This window comes from Marmota flaviventris, chromosome 4 (assembly GCF_047511675.1).
Source record: "Marmota flaviventris isolate mMarFla1 chromosome 4, mMarFla1.hap1, whole genome shotgun sequence".
Lineage (NCBI taxonomy): Eukaryota > Metazoa > Chordata > Mammalia > Rodentia > Sciuridae > Marmota > Marmota flaviventris.
Window position 1 is genome coordinate 125,836,483 of NC_092501.1, and position 24,874 is coordinate 125,861,356.

The 24,874-nt window shown below is 41.1% G+C and overlaps 1 protein-coding gene across 2 annotated transcripts in view; it reads left to right on the forward strand.

Moving 5' to 3' along the window:
- The first annotated feature begins 23,906 nt into the window (after nucleotides 1-23,906).
- The window catches only part of Cog3 (component of oligomeric golgi complex 3), a 52,805-nt gene continuing 51,837 nt past the window's right edge, over nucleotides 23,907-24,874 (forward strand). For both annotated transcript variants that reach the window (XM_027928925.3, XM_071611491.1), the window contains exon 1: nucleotides 23,907-24,198. In XM_027928925.3, coding sequence (XP_027784726.2) covers nucleotides 24,028-24,198 — 171 coding nt within the window. In that variant the 5' untranslated portion in view covers nucleotides 23,907-24,027. The remainder of the gene's footprint in view (nucleotides 24,199-24,874) is intronic.

Genomic DNA, 24,874 nt, shown 5'->3' on the forward strand with positions numbered 1-24,874 from the left:
ATCAAAGTAGCTGGAAACCCTCATTGAAACACATTTTCAAGTTAAAAGATATGCCCAGGGCAGGAGATTTAACCAAAATTTTATTTATTTATTTACTTGACATTATGCATACAAGGAATATAACTTATTCTAATTAGGATCCCATTCTTATGGTTGAACATTATACGGAGTTTCACTGGTTGTGTATTCACATATGAACATAGTAAAGTTATGTCTTGATTTGTTCTACTGTCTTGCCTATTCGCATGCCCCCTCCCTTCCCTTCATTCCTCTTTGTCTAATCCAGTCAACTTCTATCTCCCCTCCCCCACATTGTGTGTTAGCATCCACATATCAGAGAACATTCAGCATATTATTTTTTGAGATTGGCTTATTTCGTTTAGCATGATAGTCTCTAGTTCCATTCATTTACTGGCAAATATTATAATTTCATCCTTTATTATGACTAATATTCCATTTATGTATATATATGTATACATACATATACATATTGGTATAGATGTGGATATATGTGTATATATATACATGTGATATATATGTGTGTGCATATATATATATATCAATTTTCTTTATTTTTTTAATTTTTATTTTTTTTTTAAAGAGAGAGAGAATTTTTGATATTTATTTTTTAGTTTTCGGTGGACACACCATCCCTGTGGTGCTGAGGATCGAACCCGGGCCGCATGCATGCCAGGCGAGCGTGCTACCACTTGAGCCACATCCCCAGCCCCAATATATCCATTTTCTTTATCCATTCATCTGTTGAAGGGCACCTAGGTTGGTTCCATAGCTTTTACTATTGTGAACTGAGCCACTATAAACATTGATGTGGCTGTGTCACCATAGTACGCTGATTTTAAGTCCTTTGGGTGTATGCCAAGGAGTGGGATAGCTGGGTCAAATGGTGGTTCCATTTCAAGTTTTCTGAGGAATCTCATACTGCTTTCCAGAGTGGTTGCACCAATTTGCAGTCCCATTAGCAATGTATGAGTGTACCTTTTCCCCAAAATGCTCACCAACATTTATTGTTTTTTGTATTCTTGATAATTACCATTTCAACTGGAGTGAGATGGAATCTCAAGTGTAGTTTTAATTTGCATTTCCCTAATTGCTAGTGATGTCGAACATTTTTTCAAATATTTGTTGACATTTTTTCATATATTTGTTCTTCAGTTCTTTTGCCCATTTATTGATTGGGTTATTTGTGATTTTTTTGGTGTTAAGTTTTTTGATTTCTTTGTATATTCTGGAGACTAATGCACCTGAGGTGAAGGTGGCAAAGATTTTCTCCCATTCTATAGGCTCTCTCTTCACATTCTTGATTGTTTCCTTTTCTGTGAAGAAGCTTTTTAGTTTGGTACCATCATATTTATTGATTCTTGATTTTAGTTCTTGCACTTTTGGATCTTATTGAGGAATTTGATTCCTAAGCTGACATGGAGATTTGGGCCTAGTTTTTCTTCTATTAGGTGCAGGGTCTCTGGTCTAATGTGATCCACCATGAGTTGAGTTTTGTGCAGAGTAAGAGATAGGAGTCAATCTCATTTTGTTACATATGGATTTCCAGTTTTATCAGCACCATTTGTTGAAGAGGCTATCTTTTCTCCAAAGTGAGTTTTTGGCAACTTTGTTTAGTATGAAATAACCGTATTTGTGTGGGTTTGGTCTCTGTGTCTTCTATTTTTTTAAAATTATTTTTTAGTTGTAGTTGGACACAATACCTTTATTTTATTTATTTATTTATTTTTATGTGGTGCTGAGGATCAAACTCAGGACCTCACACATGTGAGGCAAGTGCTCTACCACTGAGCCACATGTGTCTTCTATTTTATGCCATTGCTCTACAAGTCTGTTCTGATGCCAATACCATGCTGTTTTTGTTACTATAGCTCTATAGTATAATTTAAGGTCCGGTATTGTGATGCCTCCTGCTTCACTTTTCTCAGTGAGGATTGCTTTGGCTACTCTAGACCTCTTATTTTTCCAAATGAATTTCATGACTGCTTTTTCTATTTCTATGAAGAATGTCATTGGACTTTTAGTAGGAATTGCATTAAATCTATATAGCGCTTTTAGTAGTATGGCCATTTTGACAATATTAATTCTGCCTATCCAAGAACATGGGTGATCTTTCCATCTTGTAATGTCTTCTTTCTCTAGAGTTTTGTAGTTTTCATCATAGAGATCTCTCACCTTTTTTGTTAGATTGATTCCAAATATAAATATTTTTGAGACTATTGTGAATGGGATAGTTTTCCTAATTTCTCTTTCAGTTGATTCATCACTAACATATAGGAACACAATTGATTTATGGATGTTAATTTTATATGCTGTTATTTTGATGAATTCATTTATGAGTTCTAGAAGTTTTTTATTGGAGTTTTTTGGGTCTTCTAAATTTAAATATAGAATTATGTCATCAGCAAATAGGGATACTTTGAGTTTTGCTTTTCCTATTCAGATCCCTTTAATTTCTTTCTTCTGTCTAATTGCTCTGTCTAGAGTTTCTAGGACTATGTTGAATAGAAATGGTGAAAGAGGGCATCCCTGTCTTGTTCCAGTGTTTAAAGGGAATGCTTTCTATTTTTTTCCATTTAGAATGATGTTGATCTTGAGTTTAGCATATATAGCTTTTACAATGTTGAATATGTCCTACTATCCCTAGTTTTTCTACTGTTTTGAGTATGAATAGATGCTGAATTTTGTCAAATGCTTTTTCTGCATCTATTGAGATAATCATGTGATTATTATCTTTTAAGTCTATTGATGTGATGAATTTCATTTATTGATTTCCATGTTGAACCAACCTTGCACCCCTGAGATAAACCTCACTTGATTATAGTGCACTGTCTTATTAATTTTCATTGGCTTTAATTCACCAAAATACTCATGTGCAGGAAGCCATCCGTGATTTACATGAGGGTCTTCTCTGAGTATGGTAGCCAGGGAGACTTAGGTTTGGAATTGCAAACTATCTGTGGCTCTCCCCAGAACAGATTGCCCAGTGCACGTGACCTTATTCTCAGCTCTACTAGGAAGATTCCCTCATAGTAGATGGGCGTAATCCTTTGGGAACTAGACTGCCCACCTTTAACCTTTTTTGGTGAAGAACATGCTATGGAAGGCCTTTGATGTTTTCCAATATAAATAAAGCAGGTGCGGGCTCCATTTTGCCATAGTATAGAAGCTGGATCCGTATGGTGGACATGCCCATCCTGCCCCTGCTTTTGAAATATTATCTGTGACCTGTGGTTTTTTCGTTGTTCTGTTTTTCCTGGCTTTTATTTCTCAGCCAGCTCATTCCACTGAAGGGAACCCCATTTCCACCGCCTGTGCAGGACACGGACTGGACTCGTGGTTCACTTAGTGTCAAGACTAAAGCCATCCCGAGGTTTTTTTATTCCATTCCAAGCTTCTTTGCTAATATCCGTAAACACTCAAGTCACACATCTAACTTCACACAATGATTTGTGTCACAGAAAAGCTAAGAAAGTTAAGTTTTCAAAAGAAGTGAAAGCAAAGGCAGGGGACTGATCCAGATGCAAAGTCACTGCAGGTGGTCAGATAAAGTTAAGAAAACCAGACAGCTGGCCTAGGAGAACAGGACAGCAGGGCAAAGAACTTGTTCAAGTCAAAGATGTCGAACGCTGGCAATTTTGAAGTGGGCTACGTCAAGCAGGGAGATCAAGCTGAACTGAAGACCCCGGGGACAGTCAAAAGTTCGTCACTGAGGACCTCAGGACGTGTTCACTGAATGGTCTGATAAGATGATGGGTCAGTGTGTCGCCATGCCACTGTCTCAGGTAGCCCTTCCTTTTATGTGTTTGAGGGGACTGTATCATTTGGTGGTCTGGGTTCCTTGATTTGGGTTTCATACCCTCATACATCCATGTGATTCTGATTCAATTCGGTAAGTTTACACGTCATTTTTTATTAGCATGATTAACTTATCGGTTTGTGATTTTGCTGCGCAACTGGGGATTATTCTTTTCAATAAATTTTGTTGGGGCTGGGGATGTGGCTCAAGCGGTAGCGCGCTCGCCTGGCATGCGTGCGGCCCGGGTTTGATCCTCAGCACCACATACAAACAAAGATGTTGTGTCCGCCGAAAACTAAAAAATAAATATTAAAAAATTCTCTCTCTCTCAAAATAAATAAATAAATAAATAAATTTTGTTATGTCCAAAATCTGGTGTTTATCTGTTTGTTTGCCCAGATGAGTCACCACATCATTCTGCTTTAGAACTTGCACTCAAAATGGAGCAGCTCATGGCAAACTGCTCCTTTATAAAAATGAAGTAGTAACTCAGGCACTCCTTGTTCTTACACCATGGAGTAACTCAGGGTACAACCACTCTCCTCACCATCAGCTAGTGTTCAGCTTAGTCTGAGATGAAGTTTAACAATTTTTTTTTTTTGCTGAATTAGTAAACATTACCAACTAGCACAGTGGCACATGCCTGTAATCCCAGCAGCTCAGGAGGCTGAGGCAGAAGGATTGCAAGTTCAAAGCCAACCTCAGCAACTAAGCAAGACCCTATCTCAAATTTTTTTTTAAAAAAGGGCTGGGGTTGTATTTCAGTGGTTGAATGCCCCTGGGTTCAATCCCTGGTACCAAAAAAATAAAAATAAAAATAACCATTTTTAAGTTTGGTGTCATTAAGTACCTTCACATCGTCATGCAACTGTCACCACCACCCATCTTCAGAACTTTGAGATAAATGGTTTTGGGGGGATCTAGTTCCTCAATTCATCGAGCAGTGTGCATCCTTGTGATCTTGGTAGAGGCCCATGCTCAAACTTACATCTGAATACTTAAGAATTTTTCATACTTGTGAGAGGTTCCCACAATTCCCCAAACTGATCTAGAAAAAGAAACTACCATATGTCAGGCCAATGGTTTTCATTCACCCAGGCTCTTTCCTGTGCTTCTTAATTCTTACTATAAGGAATAAAGCCAAGTACTAGCAATTAGTGATTACCATTAGATCTTCCCTAAAGTGCTGCCCAAGTATTTCTATGTCTATCAAGAAGATTTCACTGAACATAAGACAGCGATTCAATTCATTGTTCCTTTTGAGTTTTCGAATATTGATGGCTGTAGCCAAGAACCTCAGGGAGTCTGCCCACCATGCTTCAGCTATAACTATCTTTGCTGAGCAGCAGGGAGAATTGGATGGGGGCACAAATCCCACAATTGGGGCAGGGACAATGGAGTGCTGGACCTGATTCACAGCATGTGTTGCTATGAGAGCTGATTGTCAAATTTCCAGGAATTTTGTGAACTGGTGGTGACAAACTATTAAAAATTAAGTTATGTAGACTTATAGTTAAATACATTATATGAAAAGCAAAGGTAATAAATGCTTGAAGTTTACCATTTCCTGATTTTCTGGTATCTGTGCCATTGAAATGATTCCCATCTATTGTGGCTGTACGGTAGAAATACCATCTCCTGACATGCTGTTGTGCATCTTCTTGCAACTCCATTTTGGGCGATGTCTTGTTGGTAGCTTGATATTGACCACAACAGGAGGACTTACACTGCAGATACTAATAATGCTGCAGATCAAGGCTTTGTCTTGTTTTTGCTGCTGTTAAACATTTACCATCACACCTCTTCACTACGGAGTAGGAGGGAAAACAGACCACCTAGAATACTCAGTCACCCATGCCTGGTAGAAGCATGCTTACACAGTCATTTTTATTGTGCACCCTATATTTACCTCCACACTAAGATTATCAAAATAATCCTTTCCCCGTGTCCTCCAAGAGGGCCCAGAGGATATTCCCTTCAATGAGTTAACTTTAATGTGCTGAGGGAAGCCCCATTTCCTTTAGACACTTTGTAGTAAGTGTCCTCTGCCTGATTGACTGATGATGAGAAATGCGGCCATTTCAAGGTGCTTTCTGATTTTAGAGACCAAGTCACACTAGCAGTCAGCATGGCCACATTGGTGAAGGGAATGCTTTGAATTGTGAAAGTCTTTGGTGGTGTCCCTAGGATGGATAGTCAGCCTACTAAAATATAATTTGTTCTGAATAATTGGGAATTCTCAGGTGGCCAGAGATCTAATTTGGGTCACCATAATAGAGTCCTGGTCACTCACCCAGTTCCAAGATCTGAGCAAGTTCACAGACCTGGAGCCCTTTGGCATTGCTGAAATATATATGAAAAATCTTTCCTCAAGCCCTTGGAGCTCCATGCCATGGGGAAAGAAAACACTTGGGACTATTTAGGAATTACTGAATGTTGGCTGATGCTAATCTCTGGGAACCTTATGTAGTTGTTAGGCCAAGTTTCTTCGGTAACAACCCAAATGGTGTACAATAATGAAAGTTAATTTCTTGCTCATACTATATGCCCGCTCACTGTAGTTTAATTGCAGCTGTTTTTCATGTTGTGTTCTAAGATCCTGGCTCGTGAGTAACCTCTATGTGGAACATTGCTAGTCTTATAGTACAGGGAAAATTCGTCACAGCAAAGAATACATCAGTCTTCAAAGCTTCTGGCCAGAAGTGACCCATGTCTCTTCTGTTCACATTTAATTTTCTCAAGCAAGTCACATGACAAGATCTAATGGGGTTTGGGAAGTATATGTTTCTTCCATATGGAGGAAATCAGACTATTTGGCATACAATGATACATTTTACCACACAGGTGATTTCTCTTCATTTAACTTGCTTATTTGGCCTGTGCAAGAGCAAATAGGTCTTAAAGAATGAGATCCATTTAGAGAGTATAGAAAATTTGATTGATTGCTGCTGCTCTTCTAAAAATATTATGCTTATCAGAGTAAATCAAGATGGTTCTTGGCATTTGTGATGCAGTTATTGATCTAGAAAAGGCTTTTCTCCTTTACAGTGGTTAGCAGGCCCCTCTGGAAACTGCTTTCATGGGTCAGGAATGGCTTAAGCCTATGACAAATCTCCTACTTTGTCATAACCAAGGTTTTGGTGGTCTTAATAATCACATATCCCACAAAACGTAGAACTGGTTTACTATGTAGATAACATGATGAGCATGTGACATTTGTAGGAGTCTGGTGGCCTGAGGCTGGTATCCCCTATCAAAGTAAAGCCAAGTTGCTGCACTACACACATCCTACACTTGAGTTAAAATGCTTGATGGTCATGTTTGGACATAACATACAGCACAGTTGAGCATGCTGCCTTCACCCATTCATGAAGCAGTTTGTACGCTTGCTGATTTTGAGTGGGTCCCAGAAAAAGAAAGAGAGAAAGAGAAAGGTTGCAGTAAGTCCAGGCTGTTGTACAAGATGATCTATCACATGATCACATGGGACATTTGCCTAAACTGGTTAACAGAGGTAGAAATGCTATCAGCAAGCCCTGGGGATAGGAGACTCACAGTGCAGACCTCCAGGGGTGTGGAACAAAACCATGTCTTCCTTTGCAAGTAACTTTTTCCTTTGAGAAACAGCTCTTGACTCATTACTGGGCCCTGGTAGAAACCAACATCTGATCACATGACCTGAGCTGTCTGCCATGAACTGGGTGCTATTGAATCCCCCAAGCCATGAAGTTGGGTGTGCACAACAGCACTTTGTCAGCAAATGGGGCCTTGAGAGCTTGTTTGGAGGTTCTAGCAGGGGAGTCCAGCTACTCGTATACCCTTGACAGAAGAAAGGTCCTCCTATATCAGGGAATGTCGTCCTCTTCCACCGAGCACACAGCTTCAGGAGGGAAGCACGCGGAGAGGTGAGGGAGGAAGCAGTCTCCTGCCTAGCCAGCCAGATCAGCCGAATCAACCCTGGCCATCAATGCGGTGACAGATGTCACAGGCAGATCACTCTTACATCCCTTTGTCAGCAAATGGAAGTTGTATGGTATACAAAGTAGTAAGATTGAGCACTCCCTGAGGCTTGAGTAGGTGGCTCAGACCTCACAGCACACAGTTCCGCTGATGGCTGTCTTTCTCTCAGATCACCCCTGTGGCATCACGGGGATTTCCCTATGGTCAGTTCACAGAGGAATTAAAAATGAAGGCCCAATTTATAGATGGTTCTGAACAATATACAAGATATAAATGGCCTCCTGTATTGTGACAGCCTCAATCAGATGTGTCACTGAAAAAATAGTTGGAAAGAAAATTCTTCCAAGTGTTCAGAACTTTAACAGCACACGAGTACTTCCAGGACTGGAACTTTGAATCCATTATTAAGGACAAGGTGATTGATCTCTATTTTCACTCAGATCCAGATCCAGTACATCTCTGCTCGGTGCTTTTGGATGCTGATTCCTGGGTGTAGACTGTATCACTCGGTCTCCCTTACTCTCTAGCTTCTGGTTAAGTTTAGCTGATGAAAAATTACCAGTAGGAAATTTGAGGGGGAGGGAAAAGAGGGCATTTTGTTTTCATTTTCTTCCATCTTCATTGCTGAGTCCCTGGCAATAGATGTGTTCCTCCACTGCCTCCCTGTCAGCAGCTGTAACTTTCACAGGGCTCTGGTAACACTATTTTCTCTTCAGCCCTACAGGTAGTAATTTTTCCCACTGTTGCTCTTCGCTAACATTCATTACTCTGAGTCTCTTTAACTCTGTGATTACTTCTTTCATTAAAGTCTCTATTGGAATCATCTCAGGTAAATTCTGTTTCTTGATGGGGTCCTGGTTAAATGTAACCTTTCCATTCTTTCCTCCAGAGGATTCAACCTCTCATATTTTCTATCCTCTTGTCTTGTCTTGTGTTTGGGGAAATTTCTCTACATCTGTCTTTCAGTTTACTAATTCTCTCTTTGACTGCTTCCCCATTTATTTTAATTCCAATTATCTGTTTCAGTTTTAAGGTTGTTTTAAACATATTCTAGTTTTTTGGCTTGGGGCTTTAACTCAGTGGTACAGCACTTGCCTAGCACATACAAGGCCCAGGTTTTGCTCTTTAGTGCCACCAACAAAAAACTATGTATGTATATATAATACATATAATGTATATTACATTTATTTCTAAACCTATGATTTTATTATACTTTTATAGGATTATTTCATAATCTGCTTGGTTATTTTTGATAGTCTTCTCTCCCTATTTGGTTTACTCTTTCCATTCTATATGCATATGACAGCCATGCTTCTATATTTTTCCTAGAAACTATTCTATAAGAGGAGTAAGTATAGGTTTCCATAGGAGTGTATGATGAAGGCTGAACCTCACCCAAGGTGCAGAGAAGACCTCCCTGAAAAAGATATTAAATTTGAGAATAAAGGGACACCTAGCCATTTGTAGCTGCATCCAAACTGCTGGACCCTAGGCCTCTCTGGGCCCAAATATGACTTCATAGTCTCTTTTATCATCCTTGGAAATAGAGCAAATCTGATTGTTGCCTGTACCATTCTGGAATCTCTGTGAGGGTCTCTGTGAAGCTGCCTCCAGAATTTCTCAGGCATGTGTACCCCACCACTCACACTCTACACTAGGAGTTAGGGGTACCTTAGAATTTTGCTGTTCTCTACCACTATATTTAGGAAGAGATATATTGTCTCCAGTCTTAGAACTTTCATGAACCACCCTTGTCCCCATCACTCAGAGAGGAAGACCCCTTCTCAAAAGCACTTGCAGCAAGAAACTGTCCTGATCCCTTCTGTTGACTCCCATTCTTCTCTAAACAACTTCTTTTCCTGAGGTAGGACAAAAATGGATGATATGTTTTTCCAATGTCTGTTTTATGTGTGACTGATTTTGAAGCTCAAAAGTGGTTAATTTGACATGGTTGTTTGTTGATTCTTCCCTCAGGTAGGGGAAGATACTTGGTCTAGCTCCTTAGGATGGACAAGGAGATACGTGTGAGTGGACAAATAGTCCCTTGGCATACTTTATGTCAAAACTGGACTTGTCACTCTCTGCCAAGCCATCTTCTGTGTGCCCCTGAGTATTGAATACACAGGTGAGCATGCAACCTGGCACACAGTAGGCACAAAATAAATGTTAAGTAAATGGAATAGTGAGTGAATGAATGGGAAATTGATAATGTTATGAGATGCTATACAACATGTATATACATTCATGCATGAACACATGCAACCAATGTACATAGGGATGTGATGATATATGCACATCATTATAAATAATGCATACACATGTAAAATGTGAAAAATCCTAACAATACAAGTAAAATGTAAACATAATTTAAATGACTTCTAATATGCCACCAAACCAATAAATCTCAGGTACTATATATGTATGTATATATATGATTTTTACAGGACCAGGGATTGAACTCAGGGACAGTCTCCCACTGAGCTGCACCCACAGCTGTTTTTATTTTGAGACAGAGTCTCACTAAGTTGTCAGGGCTGGCCTCAAACTTGAGCTCATACTGTCTTAGCCTCCTGAGTCACTGGGATGTACCACTGCTGCCAGTCTCAGTACTATCTCAATAAATGATCAAATTTATCATAGTTCTATATTTAAATTATTTCCAAGTGTTGAACATCTTTGTACGTAAAGCTTTTTATTTATTTGTTTGTTTGTTTGTTTGTTCTGGGGATTGAAGCCTGTGGCCTCATAAATGCTAGGCAAGCACTCTACCACCGACTTCAGCTTCAGTCCTTTTTTTAAATTTTATTTTGAGACAGGGTCCTGCCCAGTTGTCCAGGCTGGCCTCTGTCGGAGACCAGCTCCAACAGGGGGTCTCAGGAGATGAACGGATGGTGAGGAGTCGGCGAAAGGGAGGTGGAGAAACAACACAGACACCAAAGTGAAGGTGTTGATCTCAATCTTTACTTGTGAAGTTGATCATATATACTTTTCATTTTGGCAGGCTCACAGTACTTTGTGGTTACAAAACAGGAATCATTATTCAAAGAAACAAAATATTACGTAGCTACAATTAGAATAGAAGAATGTATCTTGGCTTATGCATAAGCAAGCATTTTTCCTTTCAGTTTGCATTTTGCTTTGAGCTGTTTCTGTTTAGTTAACTTTTAATAATAGTTAGAAATGTCCCAACTATTGGCCTATACCTTGACTATTCTTTCTTGACTTACTGACTGGAACCGGTGCCATGGTTACGGCAAGTGGTTGACTTGTTATTAATTTTAATCAAACAAGAGTAAGAGCACAAACCATTGTGCACAGGAACAAGAACAAGTTGCCCAGTACTGAGCACTAATCTGTCTTCTTAACATTAATTCTTCTTCTCTAGATTTTAATTTAATTTCTCAAAAACTTCCTTGACAGGAATACAGGGAGTTTTTCATTAGACATTAACAATTTATGCTCCACAGCTGAATCATTGCATTTAGAGCAAACAGATCTATTCTTAGAAGTAGTTGCATTAATTGGGAAAGTCATGTTTTTTCCTTCATACTTAATGGTCATATGAGAAGTCGCAACTATACTTATTAAAGGAATACAAAAACAAACCAGCCCATTCCCAGAAACATACTGCGCTCCTCCAGAGGATGGACGCCTTGTGCCATCCACCTCAGTAGGGCCTTGCCATTGCCTGAGTCAGGGGAGGGGCGCAGCAGGCCTCAAAGTTTTGATCCTTTTGCTTCAGCCTCCCAAGTAGCTGGGATGTACATAAAGCTTTTTTAAAATATGTTTGAGATTATCAATTTATGAAAAATACCCAGAAGAGGAAATTTTTTTAAAGTGAGCATTTTAAAGCTACTGATAGACATTTCAAAGATGTTTTACAGTGTTTATTCTTATCAGCAGTATGTGATTTTTATTGCATTTGTTTTCATTTTATTACTAGCAAAGGTACAGCTCAGAGCTTTTTGAGGTTGAAATTCTTGGAAGTCAATTATATCTTTCTTCAAAATATGCCTTGATGCTAAATTTTGATTCGTGGTTTTGATCCAGGTTTAAGATGATGTATACAGTCCACTGATGTGTGAATGAGGACTTGATAAAGCAAGGAAACAATCTGAAAAGGGAAATAGATCTTCAAACACTTGATGAAGCCATAAAGAGCAACACCAAGAGAAATGCTTCTAATAGTAGTCGGGAGAATTGTACATAAAGAAACTCATCAATTTCAAATGAATATGCTTTAAAATCCAGGAAGCCATTGCAAACACACAGTTATGTATAAGGATAATTTCTTTTTATTCCATTTTGTGATTTCACTGCTTTACAAGCAATGAAATAAAATGGGGCGTGATGTAGAGGCCAGCGTGCTGTAATGTTCCTCCCTGTTGGTGCCGTGATTAGTGCTTTATAGCACAAGCGGGGGCTCAGAGGCATTTCTGGGAGCCTGCAATTCTGACCCTCAGGCCTCATGCCCCATTACAAACAGGTTCTAACAAGGTCAAATGTCCATGTCACATGGTACACATGCATCCATAATGGTGTAGAGGGGGAAAAAGTCTTGTCCAGCAACTTGGTTCTAATGACAGGTCTGCCTTTTCCAATGGTCATCCTGAGCAAGTTGCAAACACTCTTGGGGGTTGGTTTTTCCATTCATTAGATGGAGATAATAACAGCCACCCACCTCCCCCTGAATTTAAGTGAGGGGCAGAGTGAGAGGCACTTTGGAAGCAATAATGTAAGCTATTCTGGCAGCACTCCATGGGTAACAGGGTCCTTCAGAGTGTCCAGCACCGCATAAAAATAAATAAATAAAATAAAGGTATTATGTCCAACTACTTCTAAAAAATAAATGTTTTAAAAAATGCTATTTAAAAAAATTAGTAAAATAAGGTACTTTTTGAAGTAGTATTTCAAGCTGGAAGAGAATTTAAAGATCATGATATCCAATCTCCTTATTCTACAGATGAGCAAATTGAGACCTATGGAGGAGAGATGATCAACTCAGCCTCCTTCAGGTCAATGTCAAGACCACGACTGGAACTTAGATATCCCGGCTGTGGCAGATGTTCTTTGTACTACAGTGAAGTTTCTCCAAGTGATGTATAAAGCCCTTTAGAAAAAACTGCAGATCTCCAATGTTGAGGTACATAATTGTATTATGGTGCCTAAGTATGAGCAATAATAAAACTTGGCATAAGCTTTGCATGTTTATACCGCAATAGAATTACAAGTTCTATGCCAACAGAAGCATAATATACAACAATGTGTAGCCAAAAACATTCAAACTAGCCCCATTACTGAGGCAGCAGGTATTGTTTTTCTGGAAATTAGACCACTGCTGGCACCATGAAGACAGTGTGGATACGGCCACACAGCTGCTGCTTTGGGGTTCACTCTGCTTAGGTTACTCCAGCAACATGCTCAGCACCCCAGTCACATGAATTACCTGGAAGCCTTCACTCAAAGTAGATCATCATTTTGCCTTTTACTGACTTGTACATACCCTGTACTTATTAAAACAACCCTGCTCTTTTTTAGTAGCTTAATTAAAATAATCTGTGTGCACAGACAGGCGGGTAAAAGCTGAAGTCATGGAGTAATCCTCACCTATAAAAAAGTCATGTTAATAATCCAGAATATGCATGATTATAATTTTAAGAGTATAATGAAATCAAAATACACATTTTAAAAAGTTGTCTACAGGCTCTTGTTTGAGAATATTGCACCATATCCTATTACTAGTCTTCTGAAGGCACATACAGTGGTGAAACTTCCCTACTATCTGCTACAAATGTCTGAAATTTGAATAAAGGAAATATGGTATATACACACAATGAAATATTACTCAGCCAGAAGTATGAAATTATGGCATTTGCTGGTAAATGGGGGGAACTAGACAATATTATGTTAACTGAAATAAGCCAGTCCCCCCCAAGAAAACAAAAACTGAGTGTTCTGATATGTGAATGCTAACCCACAAAAGGGAGGGTGGGAGGGGAAGAATAGGAGTTCACTGGATTAGACAAAGGGAAGTGAAGGTAAGGGGCAGAGGATGGAATAGGAAAGACAGTAGAATGAACTGGACATAACTTTCTGATGCTCATATATGAATGCATGACCAGTACAATTCCACATCATGTACAACCACAAGAACGGGATTCCAATTGGAATGGGTTGCACTCCATGTATGTATAATATGTCAAAATACACTCTACTGTCATGTATATTTAAAAACAACAAATTGAAAAATGTCTGAAAGTCCACATTCTGGAGCCTTGACTTTCCTTGGTAATGTCTTAGAATAGGCCCCAGAAATGGAAAAATGCCTCAGGGACAGGGGGCAGGGGTATTCCAAGTCAGAAGAGGGCAGAAAGGAAAAAAGAGGAGGGATCCATCCTTACAGTGGGTGCTTCAGAGACTTGCCTGGCAGCCCTCCTCAGTGCTGAGATCAAACCCAGTGTCTCACGTGTGCTAGGCAGGTGCTCCACCACTGAGCTACAACCCCAGCTCCCTAAGTACCATCCATAAAAGATCAGAACCATCAACTGGGAACGTGCCAGGCACTGGTTGGTGCCTTTTATACTCTGAAAATAAAGCCTGAAATCACTTTTGCCTGATGACTCTTGAGAAGCTAGGAAGGTGCTTGTAGGTGCCCTGACCCTCTAGAGGGGAGCAGGAAGAGGTTTCCCTACTGTTGCTGGAGGGGTCGGCTGCCTGGTGTCCAGAACACAGGCCCCTGGCAAACCACAATGACCACAGACCCCTGCTGCTACTGGGGCTGAATGCCTGCAGGGTACAACATGGGAAATGGGGGGAAAGCAGTTGGGGATGTTGTCTTTGGAGATTGCTCAGTGCACCTGGGAAGATGCCCACAGGCAGCCAGCGGCATCGTGGGGACCAACTCCTAGGAGCTTTGGAAGAAGGCCTGGAGAATTCCAGTGGGGTTAAAATCCAGACAACGTGAAGATCTCTCCTTCTTGCCTCTTTCCTTCCTGCTGCCTCCCTCTCCCCTCCTTCTCCTCCTTCTCCTTCCTTTCCCTCTCCTTCTCTCTTCTTCAGTAGCTGAGATCTAGGGTCGAAGGCCCTCACACATTTCACCTTGTTTTATTCTTACCACATCCTGAGGCAGGTCCTTCGTTTTATTTCGTGCACATTTTTACATCAGGCTCCCAAGGCACAAAGATTCAAGTTGCCCACGTCAGCACATGGAGGGGGGCCAGGGAGCACTCTTGGTGGTGAGTTCTGTGACTTTTACAGACTCCCAGGTGCTTCACAAGTCCAAAGGTGTGGCTCAAAAGAGCCCCTGGGACAGTGCTGACTGCCCTTTGGTGTTGTCCTTTCCCCAAGCTGGGCTGGGGCTGGGCGGAGGCTGTCTTAAGCTGCAGGGGCTGCAGAGGCCTTGCAAGTGGTGCTACCCAGGCACTGCGCTCCTTTCCTGCAGCTGGACAGGGTCGCACTGGGCCCCAGTCACAGCTCCCATCCGGATTGGTGGCCGCCACCCATGAGCGTCCTCACCTGCCACCTCACCTGCCACCATCTCTGGGCGCTGAGTGACAAGCTAGCTGTAAGAGCTCAAAGTTGAGACTTGGGAGAGGTGAGGTAGGGAGCCGGGAACCTCCATCTCGTCCTCGGATTCTAGCCACGTGTGGTGACATTTGCATATGAAAATTTAAAAGCACGATGTAAGGATGCTCAGATTATTCTGGGAAACTGCCTGCTAGTCTACGACAAAATAATGAGCGTTTCTTAGCTTGGAAAAAGAAATGATTTGTTTTGTCTTCTTGTTTTGTTTTCACTCACAAAAAAATTCACAGGGCAGGCTGTTAGTTCTGCAGCAGAAGGCCAGGAGCATCCTGGGAAGATTGCCAACACCTCCCGGGAGGACCTGCTTTTAGTGCGTTGGGTCGCTTTCAGTCCTCGAGTTATCTCAGGTTTACCACTAGTGAATATGCATGAGTTTCGCGTGTTTATAGGCATAACTTTTTGCTCCTTTGCATTGGGGCTGCAAGCTGAGGCGCGCATGGGCAATTGGTACCAGCCCAGTCCCTTTGTCCTGGATTCCTAGCCCCTGCTCAACTCCCTGAAGTCCAGCTTTGCTTTCTTCTCTCATAGTTTATGCAGTTCAGCTCAGTAACAGGCTATGGAAACCACAATGTCTATCAGCATCCAATCCCCAATAGGTGGGGTGAATCCTAGGAACACCCTACCCCTGAGCTTTATCCCCAGCCCTTTTTAAAAATTGGGAATGGAACCACCATTTGACCCAGCTATCCCTCTCCTCGCTCTAAACCCAAAGGACTTAAAAACAGCACACTACAGGGACACAGCCACACCAATGTTTATAGCAGCACAATTCACAATAGCTAAACTGTGGAGCCAACCTAGATGCCCTTCAGCAGATGAATGGATTAAAAAAAGTGGCGTATATACACAATGGAATATTACTCAGCAATAAAAGAGAATAAATCATGGCATTTGCAGGTAAATGGATGGAGTTAGAGAAGATAATGCTAAGTGAAGTTAGCCAATCCCCCCAAAACAAATGCCAAATGTTTTCTCTGATATAACAAGGCTGATTCATAGTGGGATAGAGAGAGGGAGCATGGGAGGAATGGAGGAACTCTAGATAGGGCAGAGGGGTTGGAGGGGAAGGAAGGGGGAATGGGATTGGAAATGATGGTGGAATGTGATGGGTATGTGATGGGTATCATTACCCTAAGTACATGTATGAAGACACAAATTGGTGTGAATATACTTTGTATACAACCAGAGATATGAAAATTGTGCTCTGTATGTGTAATAAGAATTGTAATGCATTCCATTGTCATATAAATAAAAATGAATAAATTAAAAAAAAGAAAAAAAATTAATTTTAAGACAGAGTTTCGATAAGTTATTCAGGTTGGCCTGAAACTTGTGATCCTCTTGCTTCAACCTTCCCAGTAGCAAGAATTACAGGCATGGATGCTGTTGTTGTTTTTTTATTTTTTATTTGTTCTTTTTAGTTATACATGACAGTAGAGTGTATTTTGACACATCATACATACATAGAGTATAACTTCTCATTCTTGTGGTTGTACACGATGTGGAGTTACACTGGTCGTGTATTCATATATTCATATATGAAAGTTATGTCTGGTTCATTCTACTGTCTATTCCCATTCCCCCTCCCTTCCCTTTATTCCCCTTTGTCTAATACAATGAACTTCTGTTCTCCACCCCCATCTCCTTATTGTGTGTTAGCATCCACATATCAGAGATAATGTTTGGCCTTTGTTTTTTTGGGGACTGGCTTGTTTCACTTAGCTTGATAGTCTCCAACTCCATCCACTCACAGGCAAATGCCATAATTTCATTCTTCTTTATGGCTGAGTAATATTCCACTGTGTATATACACCACATTTTCATTATCCATTCATCTGTTGGAGGACACCTAGGTTGATTCCATAGCTTAGCTGTGAATTGAGTTGCTATAAACATTGAAGTGGCCATGTCACTGTAGTATGTTGATTTCAAGTCCTTTGGGTATATGCTAAGGAGTGGGATAACTGTGTCGAATGGTGGTTCCTTTCCAAGTGTTCAGAGGAATCCCCATAATGCTGTCCAGAGTGGTTCCACCAATTTGCAGTCCCACCAACAATGTATGAGTGTATCTTTTCCCCCATAATGAATGCCTATTTTTAATGTCAGAATTAAAAAAAATCTCTAACCATCTCTAACCTGTCTTTATGACAGGTCTTTCAACAATAGTTGCACACATTTTGTAGAACATTGTGGGTTAAAATAATCCCCAGAATGCAAGTTCGGTGGCTGAAGGGAGGCCCATATTGCCTTACCGGCTCTACTTGGGCTGGGGCAGCAGAGGGCTCCCCTACTGTAGGTGACTGTTTGTGCCCTCTGGCCTTGCAGACGGTGGCTTGCTGCCTAGGTCTCAGCCAGCAGGGACTCAGTGAACAGAGGGTGTATTGTATTAGTTTCGATGTTGCTATAAATAAGTACGTTTTGTTTTAGGAAATAAATTTACAAGTTAGTGGGAGAACTGGAAATAAAATTCACATTGCCTGATTCCAATCCACTATTCATTTTTTTTAAAAAACAATCCTTTTCCTTTTTCTAAAAAATATTTTTAATTATAGATGGACACAATACCTTTATTTATTTATTTATTTTTTAAATGTGGTGCTAGGGTTTGAACCCAGGGCCTTAAGCATGCTAGGCAAGTGTTCTACCACTGAGCCCCAGCCCCAGCCCATAGTAACAATCCTTTTCCAATACACAATCTCAAAATAATGACATTGTCCCACCTTCTTCTACTTGCTCTACCAATTCTCTCCTAGAGGAAAACTACTCAAAAAATTTGCTGTGAATCTTTTTAGACTTTTTTTTTGTGTGTGTGTGGAAGGGTATGTTTTGAACCAAAAATGAGATTACATTCACATTGTTCAAGCCCTTTCTTAATTCCACAATATATAGTGAACTTTCTTCCATGTCAGTATTTACAGATCTTCATTCTCCCCTCCCTTTCAGTTTTATCGAGATGTAATCGAAGTACACTGTACATGTGTATATTGGACTTTATCCATATTTAAAGTGTACACTTGGATCAAGCTTTGGAATATGTGTACCCTTGTAACACCCTCACCACATCAAGCTCACATTTCCATTACTTCTGACAATTTCCTCATGTCCCTAGTTAATTTGCAGATTAATAGAAGCAGAACCCACATCATACTTTTCTCCTCCTCCTCCTCCTCCTCCTCCTCCATAGTTCTGGGGATGGAGCTCAGAGCTTTGCACATCTTCTTGCATCTTTGTTCCCTTTAATGATTACAAAGTATGGGATCTGTGCAGATTAAAAGAACTGTAAGTTCTTGGCTGCTCTTCTCATTGAGAGGTGGAGTGAATTTCCCTCCCTTGAATCTGGGCCACCTTAGTGACTTACTTGACAATGAGCATAAGTCACCTCCTGTCAATGTCAAAAGAAGCCTCTGGGATCTCTTTGAACTCTGAGCCATTTAAGTCCAAATACCTTGAGGTCTTCATGCTGGAGGGAGCAAGTGGAGAGAGGCCCAGAGACCACTTGAAGATGTGGAGACTGGCGGTCACTCCCCAATGGTTAGGTCTTCTAGCCACTTTAGTCACGCAAGCTATGGCTCTGGACACTGTGAGCACAGACAGGTCTTTCTCAATGTGCCCTTTGGAGATTCCTGACCCACAAAATCATGAAGGGTAATCGTAAAATGGTGTCTGTTTTAGACGTGATTTTTTTTTTTCCTGGTGGTACTGGGGATTGAACTCAGGAGTATTCTACCAACGAGAAACATCCCCAGCCCTTTTAATTTTGTCTTAAACAGGTTCTTGCTGAGTTGCCCAGGCTGGCCTTGAACTTGAAATTTGAACTCCTGTCTTAGCCTCTAGAATAGCTAGGATTACAGGTGTCTGCTACCATGCTTGGTTTGAGTTTGTTTTTATGTAGCAATTGAAAATAGAAAAAAAAATAAAACCTCTTTCCCTGTTGATAAATATTTAGGTTATGTCCAATTTTTCCCAATAACAAAGTATCCTGTGTGTATACTTTCTCCTCCTCCTCCTCCTCCTTCTCCTCCTCCTCCTCCTCCTTCTCCTCCTCCTCCTCCTCCTCTTCTTCTTTTTAAAAAAATACATGAGATTTCTCTAAGATACATTCTCAGAGATAGAATTGCAGAATCAAATGGCTCTGCCCTTTTACTCCCTCTCTCTGTCCATTTCTCCAGTCTCTGATTTGATAGATGTTGGCAAATTTCCTTTTTCAAAGGGCATTTCAATACCCACATAAAATAAAATAGGATTCTTTCCCCTTTACCCTCCCCTAACTCTTCAATAATTCCCTTAATCTCCGTTTTTAATTTGCTTATCTCTAAATGGAAGATGGCAACCCCTACCCTGCCTACTTATAGTTATGATCAAGAGACCAAAAATGAAATCTGGGAACCAGGTGCCATGGTGCACACCTGTAATCTCGGCTACTAGAGAGGCTGAGGCAGGGAGGATTACCAGTTGCAGGCCAGCCTGGGCAACTTAGCAAGACTCCATCTCAAAATAAAAAGGGCTGGAGATATAGTTTAGTGGTAAAGAGCCCCCAGGCTCAATATCCCAGTATCAAAACAACAACAACAAAAATATGAATAAGATCTTAGAAACAAGAAGTTGTCCACAATAATGGGGGGTCACTTTTTTGTTTGTTTTTACATTTTTTAGTCAGTTCTCCTTTTCTTTGTTGTTTTCTCTCCCCCTCTCCTTTTCCTCTTCTTCTTCCTGCTGATAGGGGGACCTCCATCACTTGGGGACGAGAGTGCTCCGACTTCATTTTGTCCTCTCCTGAAGATGGCCATGCAATGTTTTCTTCTCATTCTCTCTCTCTCACACACATCATGAATATATATGTGTACCTCGTACTTATGGACATAGGCAATAGAAGTGTTTATTGTATCAATTCCAATGATTTATGAAACAATTACCAACACTTGAATAAAGATACTATGAGAATTGTAGTAGGAAATTAACACTGTAATTGTATCTGTTATAGTGTCCAGTGATTCAGGGAAAAGCTCATCACCACCTACAAAAATGACATAATAATAAGAAACTTGATTTGTACAACTCACTTGCTAGATGTTGACAAATTTCCTTCTTGAAAGGACATTTCAACATCCACATAAAGTAAAATAAAATACAAGAGGACTCTTTCCCCTTCACTTCCCTGGTATAACTGTGAATCCATTATAGGCAATTTTTATTTTGGGGGTGGGAGAGACTAGACAATGTTTATCCATACAGAAAAGACACTAGAGTCTGGCAGAGGGTGAACCACCGTATGTGGTAAGCCACATTTTCCACTACATTTTGAGCAACACCATATTGTTTAAATGTCTGTACTTCTATGCTAATGTTCTACAGAATAAAAATACCCCATAAAACCTGATGTCTCTGTTTCATTGTCTCCCCTTCTCCTCTCTGCAGAGCCAGCAGGTGACTGGTGGATCCTCCAGGCCCTGCTGCCCTCCCACAAATAGACCAGGCATCACTGTGCTCCTGTCTGCCTTCCTCTCCCCTCAAGTGACTTCACAGCAGCTGAGTAGAACTCTATCTAGCCTTGGCCCAAGTCTTTTCCTAGGTATCATCATCTGCACTGTCCACTGTTAGCCTTATGAAACACCAGTTGAAAAAAATTTTTTTATAGAACTAAAAATGATCTTTAGATCAAAATACAGTGATCATGGATTTAGGAAAATCTGCAGTAGAAACACATCGTGAGACTCCAGCACAGTGGTATATGCCTGTAATTCCAGCAACTCAGGAGGCTGAGTCAGGAGGATCATAAGTTCGAGGCCAGCCTTGGCAATTTAGGGGACCCTCTGCAACTTAGTGAGATTCTGTCTCAAAATAAAAAAGACAGGGGATGGTGCTCAGTTATTAAGCACTCCTGGATTCAATCCCCAGTACCAAAACAAACAAACAAACAAAACAAACCTCCCCAAACCCAAACCAAAATCACATTGTAAAAATGCTTACATTTGGCACTTGAAGGATAACATCTGGGGCATTATCTTCACAGAATTCAATCTTATATCTGTGATTGTAGAGATTAGTCTACCTGGAAGAAAAGAGAGTGAGTTTTAGGCATTTAGACAAATAGCGCCACATCTGTAAATATCTATAAGATGACTTTCTTTAGGAAGTGGTGGTGGATTAATGTGCTAGAGAAATAGTGTTTTGAAGCTGGGTTGAATAATTTAAAAGGTAACTCAGTGGCAAGTACCTGTAGTTCCAGCTACCTGGAAGTTTGAGGCAGGAAGACTGAAACATCCTCAAAACAAATAAAACAAAAACTAACAATTTATCTTAAATGTCCTCCCAGAAGGCTCATGTTTTGAAGCCTTGTTCCCCATAGACCATGTGCTGACGGCTTGGTCACCAGTCTGTGGTGCCATTTGGAGGTAGAGCCTTGTGAAAGGAAGTGTGGTCACTGGGGCATGCCCTTCAAGGAGACAGTTGGACCAACGCACTTTGATCTCTTTCTCTCCCTCCTTCCTTTCTGCCAAGTACTTCTGCTGAGATGTGCCTGCCACCTTGCAATAGGCCCAAGGCCAATATGGGCCGAGAAATCATGGATTGAAATCTCAGAAACATGACCCATAATAAATTGTTTCTCCTTTTAAGTTGCTTATCTCAGATATTTTGTCACAGCAACGGCAATCTGACTAAGGAGTTTCTGCAAACTTTTAAGAGTTTGGGCATAGTGGGAGGTCTTTAGGTCACTGGGGTATGACCTTGAAGGGGACAGTAGGATCCTGGCCTCCTCTTCTTCCTTCTTTGGCTTCCTAGCCATGAAGCGAGTAGTTTTTCTTTGTCACGTGCTCCCTCCATGATGTGTTTCTTCACTAAATCAGCCAAGCCAAGTGATCATGGACTGAAACCTCTGAAACTGTGAGTCAGAATAAAACTTTTCTCTCTATAAGTTAATTATCTCTGGAATTTATTATAGTAATGGAAATTTGATTAACATACTTATTCTCGAGTGTAAAAGTCAATGTGTGTGCATGCACACACACACACACACACACAAGAAACAAAGAAAAAAGAACGATCTGTTAATGCTTTGGGAGTGTTCACTTTGGTTAATAGGACCACACACTATTTCATTTGTCTTAATTATAACCCAGTCATTTTTCTCCAAGAAGATAAACATTTTCTACAACATGAAATTTTTGAAGAGAATTTTAGACTTTAGAGAAGTTGCAAAAATTGTACAGGGAGTTCAGGTATGCCCTTCGCACAGCTTCCGCTAACGTAATCATCTTACCTAACCATGGGTATAATTAAAGACATGAAATTAACACTGGGACAATACTATTACCTAACTACAGACTTTATTTGAATTTCTGTATTTTGTAATTTATTTTCACCACAATTTTCCTTTTTCTGCCCCAGGATCCAATCCAGGATTCCGCATTGTATTGGGATGCTTCCCCAGTCACCTCCAATATGTAACAACATTCCCTTCGTCTTTCCTGGTCTTTCATGACCTTTGGAAGAATACTGATCCATATTTTGTAGGATGTCCTTCAATTTGAATTCATCTGATGTTTTTCATGATTAAAATAAGTTTTTCCCATTTTTGGTAGGAATGCCACAGAAGGTATACCATGCTTTCAAATTGTTATGTCAAGGAGTTTTATGAAGATGTTGACTTAGATTACATGGTTAAGGTGGTTTACCAGGTTTCTTCCCTCTGAAGTTACTGTTCCCCTTGCTATTAATATATACCTTGGCAATATCATTTGGCTGTTTGCAAATTTCCATTTCTCCTTAAACTTTTGCTGACTCATTTTAATATACATTCATCTATCTTGCCTGCTACAATTATTATTTTGATGTCCTATTGATGATTTTCTATTTCTCTAATTTTTTTGTTTATTGATTTGAAATTCTTCTCTAAGTTAGAAGATTGTCTCTTCCCTGTTTTTATATCAGTATAGACAAAAGGGTATTTATTTTATCATATAGGTTACAATCCGATACTATCATCATTTATTTTGTGGCTCAAATCTCTGCATTGACATAGTGGCAGAATAATATACCCTTTACATGTCTTTCCATCACTATCATAAATTCCTGAGATAACCAGCTTATACAGAGAAAAGGTTTTACACACACACACAACACATACAATTTTTTTAATGTGTTTCCATAAATTGGTTTTGTAACAGAGATATTATCGGATGTTGGAAAAGTTGCTGTTATAGGTTTTGATCTAAGTGGCGGAAAAACCAACATGAAAATCACACTATGCTCCCAGACTACTCAGCTGTGAGAAGAAAGGCACTAGATGCCGGAGTTCACCAAGACTCCGGCGGGCGAGGTGACTTAGGGCAGTTGTCAATAATTATAACAATACGTAACAATAAAGTTACTGATGTTAAAGAAAAGACTTCCGGTAGGGGCATTTCTATTTCCGTCAGAACCTTTCTCCTTCACTCTCTTCTGCTTCCAAGCCGGAAATATTTGTACCCCCTTTTAAAGCCACGTCGTTCCTGGTTTCCGTCCCACCCACACTCTATGGAAGAACTTCCGGGGTCAGGGCATTCCGTCCCGCCCCGCCCCGCCACCGCTGTGGTGCTGGAAGCCCGGGTTCTCCCGGAAGTTGTCCTGGCCTCTCTTTGGGGGTCCCCTCCACGCCACTGCTGCTGAGGGCCGCCGGGGCCGCGGAGATGGCGGAGGCGGCGCTGCTGCTGTCGGAGACGGCAGCTGAGCGGGACGCTCGGGAGAAGCTGGCTCTGTGGGATCGGAGACCCGACACGACGGCGCCGCTGACCGACCGGCAGACGGACTCGGTGTTGGAGTTGAAGGCAGCGACGGAGAACCTGCCGGTGCCGGCCGAGGTGAGGTGACGGGCGAAACGGGCTGTGGCAAAGGGACACCTCGGGCGCCCCGGCGCCACCCCAGCCTCGCCAGCGTTTTTCCCGGGTGTCTGTCCACTCCTCCCGGGCCACGGTGGCGGATCCGGTGGGAGGGGCCTCGCAGGTCCCCCGGTTGTCAGCCTAGCACTTCCGACGACCCCGACTCTGCTTCTACGGGGGTTGGGCTGCGAGAGTGTCTGGGCGCTGGTGCCGGGCAGCACCCAGCCCGCTCCCAGAGGCGTGGGACGGTTGGCCCGGAGCCTTGCCCCTGGCCTCTTGCTCTAGGTGTCTCTGGTGTGAGTCCACTGTCTCCCAGGACGTGCACTGATCCTGAGGTGCTTTGCTGCTGCACTTTCTCCAGCTGATGCTCGTTTACCACTTTAATGAGTAATCCAGCTTTCTTTTTCCTTGGGAAGACTCGGATAGACCAAAACTTGGTCTTGAGTGGCAGTTTTCATTCATCGCACATTGATCAGTGAGCTCTCTATTAAGTGCAGATTATGGGAGATTTATTTGGCCCATAGCAAAGCAATGCAAGTGAATTTTCTTTTAAAATCTGAGGCAGTACATTACTAAATAATGTTACTCTTTGGTTTTAGTGTCAAAGTTTTTAATCCAATTAATTTGGGGTATTGTGCATGTTACTGCATGTGGGATT